At 32.5% G+C, this 12,226-nt stretch overlaps 1 protein-coding gene across 1 annotated transcript in view; it reads left to right on the top strand.

Moving 5' to 3' along the window:
* Positions 1 to 12,126, top strand: part of LOC134243447 (uncharacterized) — a 34,814-nt gene extending 22,688 nt beyond the window's left edge. Inside the window, exons 8-12 of the mRNA XM_062725696.1 lie at positions 1,510 to 1,658; positions 4,053 to 4,291; positions 7,446 to 7,503; positions 9,160 to 9,342; positions 9,784 to 12,126. Of these exons, the coding sequence (XP_062581680.1) occupies positions 1,510 to 1,658; positions 4,053 to 4,291; positions 7,446 to 7,503; positions 9,160 to 9,342; positions 9,784 to 9,915 (761 nt within the window). The 3' untranslated portion in view covers positions 9,916 to 12,126. The remainder of the gene's footprint in view (positions 1 to 1,509; positions 1,659 to 4,052; positions 4,292 to 7,445; positions 7,504 to 9,159; positions 9,343 to 9,783) is intronic.
* The last annotated feature ends 100 nt before the right edge of the window (positions 12,127 to 12,226 follow it).

Raw genomic sequence — 12,226 nt, 5'->3', positions numbered from 1 at the left:
TATCATCAGTCAAACAAAATTAGACCTCTATGATCTACTATAGAGGTGTATCATTTACTTTGTTAACTATTAATATTCTTGGTCAAAGTCCATGTTTTAACTGTGCTAACGTGCACGGTTTTATTTGGTTTCAGGGATCAAGCAATGTCCGGTCTAGATAACTTATATTTTTTTAAGTGGACCTATAGTACTTGAATTTGAATTCACACGGCATTTTTTTTCTTCAGACGTGCCATATATTAAACTTATTTCCGCATTTCATTAACTCGTGATGTTTAGAGATTAAATATTCATTTTAAAATACTAACAAACAAAGGTCTTTATTATATATTTATCTTTCTACATCGTCCAAAGCAATGTCGTACAATAAGGAAATTTAGGTAAAGTATATAAATAAATTCGATCTATTGAATTCTATAAAAGGCAAACACCCATCTTCAAGGTCATTGGTTTTAACATTTATATCCGGCCCCAAACGATCAGACAACGATCCCGGATCGTATGAATTTAAAAGTTGTTCATGTTCGTGCTGTATGTGCAAATATTTGTATAAATTGTGTTATTTAAAAATTGTAGGCTCATGTCTTTCGTACGTATTTGAAATTCATCAATGGTGATAGTAATATGTAACATAACCTAGAAAACTTTTTCCGTAAGATAAATTCATTAAATATCTTCTAAATACTCATCTTCCCAAGTCAAGAGTTTCTGATCCGCTCCGCTCCAGCGGATCAGAAATTCTTGACTTGGGAAGATGCTAAATTATAATAGTTAAGTAGCTGATTAATCCGTATGGCTACCATCTAGGGTGCAGAAGGACGATCCGGTTGATTATCTTGTCAAAAAGAACTGCTCAAAGTAAAATATGAAACAAAAAGTATAATATTTTTATACTCAAAATGCATGCACTTAAAATTTGAATACATACATTTAAGATCCACTTAAAAGTATGTTTGACATGCACTTGAATGTTTTTTTAAGAGAAAAAAAATGTTCCTTATTTACAAAAATGAAATGACTCGGGTTTTACCCATTTACATGTGGACCTAAAGGAAAAGACAACTGGTTAAATGATTATGAGCTTTTACGCGGTCTTTTCAATATGATAATTGATTTGTGTTGTTTTATAGAATTGCGAGAATGCACATAGAGTAAAAAAAAAAACAAGTAATTTACTTAAAATAAAGATTCCGATACTTTCAGTCAAGAAAAACCGCGTTTAAAAAATGTACTGCTAGTGTACTATAGTTAACGTGATTATAGGTGTGGTGTAAATACATTTGGCGTCAGGTGATAAAGAGTACACTTGTACAAGACTTAATGGGAATGTATTCATTATTTCAGCTGTAATTTCAAAGATTTGAAAATTAAGTAATATACGAGGGCTGTCCGTCAAGCTCGTGGACAACACTGACAATCCTTGATAAAATATATGAAAGTGTCATTTGCATTTAACTCGTATATATGTATTTGGCTATGCCACACATTGATGATTTTTCTATATTTCAGCTTTATACTTTGCATTGATTACGGAAGTAGTTGAGCCTTTAGCTGTTCGGGGATTTTTTTGCTCAGATAAATCTCTGAGTTTTCCATATAAAGAAGGTTCAGTCAGCAATAACGCTGTCTATGCCACAGGCGGACTACCTCTTGTGTTCGTAAGTCTCAGGAAAAGTCACCATGTTCTTCCAAATTACGGGCGCCCAGGGAGGAATTGGATGATCGCTTGTGCTATGAAAAAATCATTTGCAGTTCTGACAAAATCTTCATCTTTTGCGAAATTAGTAAAATTCCATTAAAGACCATACAACAACATTACGTTGTCCCTTGCAGTACTAGTCATTCAATTCTCACAAGGCGTCCGAAAGCAGAAGAACATGCCTAAGGTTGTTTGCACTATTTAAGCATGTCCTCTGTTTCAGTTCTCTATAAAGCTGTTGATCTGGAAGTAGCCGTGCCATATGTTGTTAGGGGCTTTTTCTGTGACGATCAGCGATTAAGCTTCCCTTACACTGAAAGCACTGTCCCCAATTCACTTATTTATGGGACTGGTACATTTCCTTTGATTTTTGTAAGTAGAACCGTTAATTTGGAAGTGTGTTTGGTTGGGGCTTTTAGCATTCTTTTAGAAGAATCATTTCTTTCTCTCGGACGATCATGCGCTACAATTTTTTCTCCTAGAGGAAGAAACGTTCACATGTAGAGGCACTTCTAAATCTTTTTGGCACAAAATTCTAACATTATTAAAAAGGTTTTTTTTTTGGATCAAATTTACATTTAGCGGAGTGTTTTCTTAGTCTTAGGATAAATGAAAATCGTTTAAAAGAGTTTTTTTTTTATCGAGTAACTTCTCTATTATCATTATGAAATATTTGCAAAGTGGATTTAAAACTACATTTTAAAAAGAATTTTGCGTCCATTTTACTTCGTTGCTTTTGATGATGAAGACTTCCGACCTGCTTAAAAAAGACGCTTTCAAATATGGGCTTGCCGTGAATTATCCCATATCTACTGAAAAATGAATATTGAAGGCTCGGGAGCTTCCATCATATTTAGATTTTTCTAGTGAGGCGTCTGGCTGTTTTGGCATTGTGCTAGTATTCTGTGATTAGTGGTGCAAAAAGAGTATTGTTTATATAGTATAGTTGCAAATGAAGGATAATATACATTGTAGATAGACGTGTTTCTACTTACTTGGCATTGCATGTGTTTCAGGCATTTAATTTTTGCAGGGATCACCCGTTAGATAGCTAATATTTTAAAGTTCATTTTAGTGCACATACTTTACTCTTCTTGAAGCAATTTAATTTTAACTAACTGTAAAAGCACATTTTTTCGTGGGGTCAAATTTTCGAGGCTAGTAGTAATGCATACGGAATTTAACATTTCGTGATGGTCATAAATTCCATCTCCATACCTCGAAAACAACGAAAATTAAACCCCAATGAAAAATAGTGATTTCGCAGTACTAGCATTGCTTGTGATTTAACTTGAGCAAGTTGACATTCTTATTATCTTACACTTTACATAAGCATCACCAAGAGTAAGGGTAAGGTGTTTTGATTCGACCAGGATTTTAACTGTGACAAACTGAAAAGCAATATATTCTGAATGAACTAAAATGTTCTAACGATTAGTCGAATTGCGCTATTTCATATGTGTGTAATTTGTTGAAAATGTCCTCTCTGACATATTTTATTTTACAATGAAACATATCATACCTTTTAGTCTTTTGTTTGTTTAATTGATTATATTTATTTTACAATGAAGGCTAATATAACTTTCATTTAATACAAAGTTCTAATATGATTGTCGACTGCTGATTTATATATTGTAATGTTTCGAATTCGAGCGTTAGTTTGTACTTAGGCCTACATGTCACAAGTCCTGAGTGAGCGCCCGATCCTCAGGTTCTAAAAATCGGGCATAGAATAGTTGAAAATGCTCACAAAAATACCCCAACTCTCAAAGTAATATGTGTATTAACCTACGGGAATTCTTCAAATCATTTAAGTTAATCAAACTATATATATCGAAACATTGCAAATCTCAAATTTTTCAGAAAATACGACTAAAAAAGTACATTTACTATGCATTTTCTATCTGAAAATTGATCAGCAAATATTTTTGACGATAAAAAAAAAGGTATCAGGTAATTTGAAGAAAATTGTATGATTTTTTTAACGTCAAAATCAAATTTTTCCCCCGGGTAAGGCACACAGAATTCCTCCATACTTACCGGTGTATATCAGGCTTGCTTCTTGTAGTTCTAACATTCACTGTATTATATATAGCATACTCAAACATGCATTTTAACACTTAAACCTTCATATGTTTTGTACATTTCTCTATCATGATCTGCATTCAGTATATTATGTTTTGTTAATAAAATATTATAAATTTTATTTTATAACATATTTTATACGAAGCAAAGGAGCTTGTTCCTCTATTTTCTACTGACAATTTTACCAAGAGTTTTTAAAGATCATAAACGCGTGTAAATTGGTATTAATACAAAAAAAACGTAAATTATTTTTTGTTTTATTTTATAGGTTATAGTTACAGCGTATAATGTGATACCTCTTAAAAAGTTGTACCGAATATGGGTGTCCTATGCATTTGGAATTTCCTCTGTTTATTTCTTCATGAACGTCGTGAAATTGTTTTATGGAGAACTTAGACCCAACTTCTTTGAAGCTTGTAAACCCGTGTGGCCTGGCATGAATTGTAGTAGCTACGTAACGGAGTTCAACTGTACAGGAAGTAGTAGAAAGGCTGCCATAGAATCTATGTAAGTTGTGGGACAATTTTAATGTCACAAAATATTGTTTTCCAAATTTGAAATGTGCCCCTCTTTATCACAATCATCAGAGAAAACTATCCCTCTGAACCATTTGTCATTTACAGGTGCAAAATCAAAGCGGTTAAGTTCTTTAATCGATTGCTTATAACCCGTGAATAAATATATATAATAGTGACTTTCCCAAATTTTGGAATCTTGTAAGAATTTTCAGATTCACAGTATTTCTTCAAATTTGCGCAAGCCAAGGATTTCCCGTTTATGGGGAGCGGAGTGGGCAAATTAAAAAAAAAAAATAAAAAAAAAAAAAAAAACATGGCTAGCGAAGATGCAAAATACACAATGAACTCATTTTGCCAAACTTACGAATTATGACTTTCACCTTTAATTTTCAAATAAAAATTACGAATTGGTAAAATATGAAAAAAGATGAAATTGCTTATCGGAAATATCCAAGATTCAACAACTTCTCTCCGTCGTTTGTACTTTTAGCAAATGCATATTGAAGAAGACATTTTTACTGAAACTGGAATATTTGGGTATTGCTTATAAGCAACAAAAAGTCCTAAGTACCCGGTATAACACGCGTTGCATAATCAGTGTTTAGTTTGATCAAAAGGGGCGAAAGTATGATGTAACCAGAAGTCTCTGTCGAGACTGTAGCTCTACTGGTTGTACTTATAATAAAGAAAGAGAAAAGTAGCAGTTGGGACTTGAAACTTTACAACAGCAAAATATAGAATATCGATCCTTGATTAAGTCTCTTTTGTGGCAAAATTGCAAAAAGACTACAACTGTAGGAGTAACTTTTAATAAAATTTTTTACAGAATTTTCAATTTAAGTTACCATGGCAACACCATTTTCAAAATTAAAAAAAAACAACTTTCATGCCACATTATATCATAATCAGACTAAAACTGTTCTTAGGAGTAGTATTTTAAAAGTATTTCACAAAAAATTCTATTTTTAGTAGCCATAGCAACGTCGTTCATCGAAATCAAAAAGCGATAAACAGAATTATGTACCTCAGTGTAGTCTACTCGTGTGCCAAGTTATATTAAAATCAGACCAAAACTGCAGCATTCAAATCAACAAGATCTGTGAACCAATGCTCACTAGTAACCAATGCTCACTAGTAATACCCCAGCTCTGATGTAAATAAACACTATCATGTTAATATACACAAGTTCAATTACAGGCGGATGTACAGAAAAATTTGAAGTTGACATCAGATTCATACCAAAAATAATCCCACCATATGGCATGCCTCAACAAAGAGTGTACTAAAATTAAGCATCTGCTATGAATAGTTAATGAGAAAACTGCGACGAAAATTTGTTATATATGAAACGGACAGACGCACAGACAATCAGGAAATTGACATCGCATTTGAACAAAAATGTATCCCACCATACGGCATGCCTTAGGGAAGATTGTGTTCAAATTTCAAGCATCTGCGATGAGTAGTTGCTGAGAAAACTGCGACAAAAATTTGTTATGTATGAAACAGACAGACGCACAGACAAACAGAAAGTTGACATCGGATTTGAACAAAAATGTATCCCAACGTATGGCATGCCTCAGAGAAGATAGTGTTAAAATTTCAAGCATCTGTGATGAGTAGTTGTTGAGAAAACTGCAACAAAAATGTGTTATATATGAAACGGACAGACGCACAAACAAACAGGAAGTTGACATCAGATTTGAACAAAAATGTATCCCATCGTACGGCATGCCTTAGGGAAGATTGTGTTCAAATTTCAAGCATCTGCGATGAGTAGTTGCTGAGAAAACTGCGACAAAGATTTGTTATGTATGAAACAGACAGACGCACAGACAAACAGGAGGTTGACATCGGATTTGAACAAAAATGTATCCCAGCGTATGGCATGCCTCAGAGAAGACTGTGTTAAAATTTCAAGCATCTACAATAGGTAGTTGCTGAGAAAACTGCGACGAAAATTTGTTACGGACAGACACACAGACAGACAGACACACAAGGGTAAAACAGTATACCCCCTCTCCTTCGGAGCGGGGGTATAAAAACAGATACACAGAATTATGTATCTTGGTGTAGTCTACTTGTTTCCAAGTTATATTAAAATCAGACCAAAAACTGTAGGAGGAGTAGCATTTAGAAAATATTTCACAGAAATTTCTACGTTTAGTAACAACGGCAACACCGTGCATCATAAACAGAATTATATATCTTAGTCACAGGCACTTGTTTCGTATACGGGGTACCCCCTACCAATATTGTGGTAAATATAGGTAGGGGGTACCCCGTATACGAAACAAGTGCCTGTGATCTTGGTGTAGTCTACTTGTGTGCCAACTTATATTGAAATCAGACCAAAACTGCAGGAGGTGTAGCATTTTGAAAAATTGTTTACAGATAGCTAGACGGACGACGGACACATTAGTATCGCATAAGCTTTTCTTGTCTCTGACCAGTAGAGCTAAAACACGTATAACACCGTCTACTGAAAGTTTTTATCAATAGATTTAATTAAACGTCGACATACGTTACAACTTGGCCAGTGCTTTTAAAGGTGTACATTTACTTAATCGAAGGTCTATGTATAATATATGAACTTTCCTCATCAACTTATTTTGACCGGAGAGAAATACCCTCAGAATAACGCGAGGGGGAAAATCAATGAATTTTCTGAAAAAAGGTGCAGGTGCATAGTGCATCTATGCATGTTCATATCATTGTACAAATATTTTAAGCAAATTTAAGAATTATTTAATCCTACAAAGATCATGGACTGAACAGCTGGCCCATCTCTCCACTAGAGATCAAGTTACAAATGTACCAATGGTAGTCTAGATATTGATTTGTCTCTTACAGACATGTATTTTAAACTAATTTTGAAATAGGTAACAGAGTACAAAATTGAAAATTTTACTTTTTTATGTTTAATGCAAATTTACGTGTTGTATACCTGTACGGAAAACATATTTATGTATTCAATAGTAATGTACATCTGATAAATTATGTTTGTCTCTTTGATGTGGTTACCTGCATTCAATATTCTGTCTCTGCACTTATCAGAAGCAAAAAAGTAAATAAAAATTTAAGTCTAGCGCATTTAAAATTTTGTAAACACGGTCATAACTATCTAAAATTTTCGATTTCAGGCGAAGTTTTCCGTCAAGTCATGCCGGGATTACTATTTTTGGAATGCTATATTTGATTGTGAGTACGATATTGTTAAGTCACGGATTTTGGTGAGGTCAAATTTTTCGAGGTATTTGGGATTTGATTTCGTGGATGAAGAATTGTTGAGTAGTGATTTATATAACATTTTAAATTTCGTGGTGGACATGAATTTGTGGGTCTCTTCATGCCTCAAAAACAACAAAAATTTAAACCCCACGAAAATTTGTGATTTCGCAGTATTTCAAAGGGCGGGTTTCAGTACGTAAAATTCCATGCAATCATAAACCAGAAGTCTCTGTTGAGACTGAAGCTCTACTGGTTTGTACTTAAAACAAATGAAGACAAAAGTAGCAGTTGGGACTTGAAACTTTACAACAACAATAAATAGAATAATGATGCTTGATTGAGCTCTTTTTGTGGCAAGATACTGCAATAAGACTACAGCTGTTAATAGCTATTAATAAACTTTTAGAGTATTTTCAATTTTAGTAACCATGGCAACATCATTCCTAGAAATCAAAAATCGATACACAGAATTGTGTATCTTAATGTAGTCTACTCGTGTGCCAAGTTATATTGAAATCAGACCAAAATTGTAGGAGGTGTAGCATTTTGAAAGCATTTCAGAGAAATTTCTATTTTTAGAAACAAAGGCAACACCGTTCATCGAAATCAAAAATCGATATACAGAATTATGTATCTATGTGTAGTCTACTTGTGTGCCAAGTATAATGAAATCAGACTAAAACTGTAGGAGGAGTAGCATATTGAAAGTATTTCACAGAAATATCTATTTTTAGTAACCACGGCAACACTGTTCATTGAAATCTAAAATGGATATACAGAATTATGTATTTACGTGTAGTTTACTTATGTGCCAAGTTATATTGAAATCAGACCAAAACTGTAGGAGGAGTAGCATTTTGAAAGTATTTCACAGAAATTTCTATTTTTAGTAACAAAGGCAACACCATTCATTGAAATCAAAAATCGATATACAGAATTATGTATCTTAGTGTAGTCTACTTGTGTGCCAAGTTATATTGAAATCAGACCAAAACTGTAGGAGCAGTAGCATTTTGAAAGTATTTCACAGAAATTTCTATTTTTAGTAACCACGGCAACACCGTTCATCGAAATCTAAAATCGATACATAGAATTATGTATCTTAGTGTAGTCTACTTATGTGCCAAGTTATATTGAAATCAGACCAAAACTGTAGGAGTAGCATTTTGAAAGTATTTCACAGAAATTTCTATTTTTAGTAACCACGGCAACACAGTTCATCCAAATCAAAAATCGATAAACAGAATTATGTATTTTAGTGTAGTCTACTTATGTGCCAAGTTATATTGAAATCAGACCAAAACTGTAGGAGGAGTAGCATTTTGAAAGTATTTCACAGAAATTTCTATTTTTAGTAACCACGGCAACATCGTTCATCGAAATCAAAAATCGATACACAGGATAATGTATCTTAGTGTAGTCTACTTGTGTGCCAAGTTATATTAAAATCAGACCAAAACTGTAGGAGGAGTAGCATTTTGAAAAATTGTTTACAGACAGACAGACAGACGGATGGACGCCGGACGCATTACTATCGCATAAGCTTTTCTGGTCTCTGACCAGTAGAGCTAAAAAACGGTAATGTTTGCAATTCATTAAGGGCATCTTTTTTCTCATTTTTTGCAGATTTTTACACAAGAAGTTTTCATGAATAGAAGAAATCAGTATCATCTGGGATGGGCCATATTCCAGTGGGCAGGGTTTTTATGGGCGGTGTACGCGGGAATGTCACGCATCACTGATAATAAACACCACATCCAGGACGTTATAGGAGGATATATCATAGGGGGCACAACGTCCTACTGGGTCGTAAGTGTTTTATTATTGGATTTACAAACCACTTTATTTATACAAATTAGAATACTAAGCAGTAGTAATTCTAAAATTTAGAATATTGTTATATGGTTACTTTTTTTCAAAAGTTTTAACTGTTGAGTAGGACTTGAAAGAAATGACCTAAGCCTTGACTACATGTATATATATATGAGACTATAAACCAAGTACGTGGAATGGTCCCGATTTTTTCAATTTTATCACTTGCGTGATGGAAATACTTATTTGGCTTGTGTGGAAAGTTTGATGGAACGAGATTTGTCTAGGCCATGTATATTTTCGATTGAAAGAAAATGTAATCTATACCCATGTCCCACTTTGTTTGAGTAATAGACAGTTTACTTATATTATTAGGATCCTGATTTGTAGAATTTCATATCTAGGATTTTGTATGTTAGTAATCTTTGCTTTTTGTAGGCGTATTACTGGTCTGGACTCGGAGAAATTGGAAATCCAAGACCAGAAAAGGATGGCAAAGCTCAAAATCACTGGATTACTCACTGCTCCTGTCAAAATGGTATAACAGTAGCAAAGGTCAAGGAAAGTTAACACTGAGGGACACTAGATGTCGCCACTAGATTCACTTCCTGTGAATTTTAAAGTCTCATCAACCCCATCCCACACTTCCTGTGTCTGGTGTCAACAAAATTGAACAAGAGCACTATGCCATAACTTAAGTGTGGGGGAGTCATGAGTATTGTTCTATAATTACAAATTATATTCCATATCTGTATTACAAATTATATTCCATATCTGTAATAATTGCTTGATCTTTTCCACTTTCACTGAACAAATGAACAACTATTCGTGTACTTATATTGGACTGTTTGAAGATTTTTATTGAAGTACCAAGGACACAATAACATTCACTGTTTTTTTTTTTTGGTACCTGTATGGATGCTGTTTTGTAGTTCAAATACGATTTTTTACATGGATATGAAAGGTTTTAATCATTTCATGCGTGTGTTTTCATTTTTCCCATTGTTAATTTCGCTGTTCAGCTTATGTCTTTGTCACTTGATGCCTTTAATATTGAAAGCTGCTATTTGTGATATTGAAATCCAGAACTTGGCTGTATATTTTTGTGTATACATGTATAAGTATTTGAGTGCCATTGACTACTTAGTCATTACCGGTTCAGTAATAAATATTTTTTATTTAAACTAAACCTTATAAATAATTTTCTTAAACATAAACAAGAGCTTCACATTTAATCTAGTTTTCAGCCAGTGTTTGACATTTATGCCCAGTATTTGTAATCCGAGTATAAGAGATCAACTTATGAAGCAATTTTTATCCTGCTATTTCGTGAATTTAATTGCTATTTCTGAAAGTTTCGCAATCTTTTTTATATCCTCCATAAATGTAGTAATTTTTTTTACTACCCAAAAACATAATTATGGTTTCTATTCTTGCTAATGTTGACCATAATATTTAAGATTTTAACAATTGTTAACCTGCTTCTAAGTGTCACAATTTTCCGGTTTATACAGAGCCTAACAATACAGTTAGTGGCAATGTCATTTTTAGAATCTTAGATTTTTGATTTATTTAGCTTTTTTTCACTTAAACACTAGTCTAGTAATAAATAACTGAAAATCAAAGCAATGACATTGTGTAGAATATTACTAATGAAATCTCAGACAATCAATATAATTCTTGTTCAAGAATAATCATATTGATATGTTACCTGTAACCTATTGAAATTATTATTTCAAGTCATTATTGATATTTTATATCCTAAAGCTATATACTAATGAATTCCAATAGAGTATTCTTTAAGTAGTCCGGAAGCTTAACTTAGCAGAGTATTAATAAAAAGTTCATTTCTTTTTTTTAGTTTGTGCAATAAACAACTTAACCTAACAATCAGGTAGTTATTTGCAGTTGATTAGAGATATTTGTTAATGTAAGCTTTGGATTAAAAAAAAACACACACACAAAGAAAATTGATTCCTTAAAAGTGATTTGGTTTCATACTTGTTACCTGTAGTACTTGCCGTTCTGAATATTATGAATACAGCTATTTAAATAGAATATGGATTATGTACATATAAGAAGACTAACTGAACCATATTTCTACTAGGTATATTTTAATTTGTTTCACATAAATCCAAATTGAAAAAGGAAATAGAATATTTTGTGGGAATAAGTAATAATAGTAACCATTTCAAAAATGCCAATATTATTCCAAATAAATAAATACGCTTGTATCATGTTTCAGGAGTACATGTACATTATATTCTCATGTTATATATATACTATAGTTTCTTTTATGCTGTATTTTCTAAGATATTAATAATATCTAAGATATTTATCAATACAAAAAAATGGATACCAAAATAAAATCTTTAATTTGCCAAAGACTATGTAAAACTTTTTTAACTGTATTTTGTTCTATGCTAGTATTTTGTTTTATGAAGTATAGAGTACTGATGCTTTGAAAGAATTGTAAATTTTTTTTGACTGATTTTCAATTCATTATGTTTTTCTTTCCTAATCATTTTTTTCCTTTGTTTGATATTAAAAGACAATGTAACTGTATTCATTTTTTTTATTATTTTGCCAGAATTACAGTGTAGTAAATTTGATTGCCATGTAAGTTTGATTAAACAAAGAAGTACATGTACTGACAACTGTCTTTAAAGATAGAAAGTACTAAGTAAGTTGATTAGAATTTCAATTGAGGAGGTATTTTTTTCTTGTTTCAGACTAAATGAAAACATAATATTCAAAAATATTTGCTTATATGTCTAACATATTAAGATGCAAGGGACTATAATGCCATAATTTTCTTTCCTTCTGATAATTGTATATCTTTCAATACAAAATGGTAAAGTGAGTTTGAAATCTAGCACGG

This window comes from Saccostrea cucullata, unplaced genomic scaffold (assembly GCF_032062105.1).
Source record: "Saccostrea cucullata isolate Sc308-1 unplaced genomic scaffold, CSIRO_AGI_Scuc_v1 ctg2608, whole genome shotgun sequence".
NCBI lineage: Eukaryota > Metazoa > Mollusca > Bivalvia > Ostreida > Ostreidae > Saccostrea > Saccostrea cuccullata.
The sequence above is the reverse complement of the archived record's forward strand: the minus strand, read 5'-3'. Positions and strand labels throughout refer to the sequence as shown.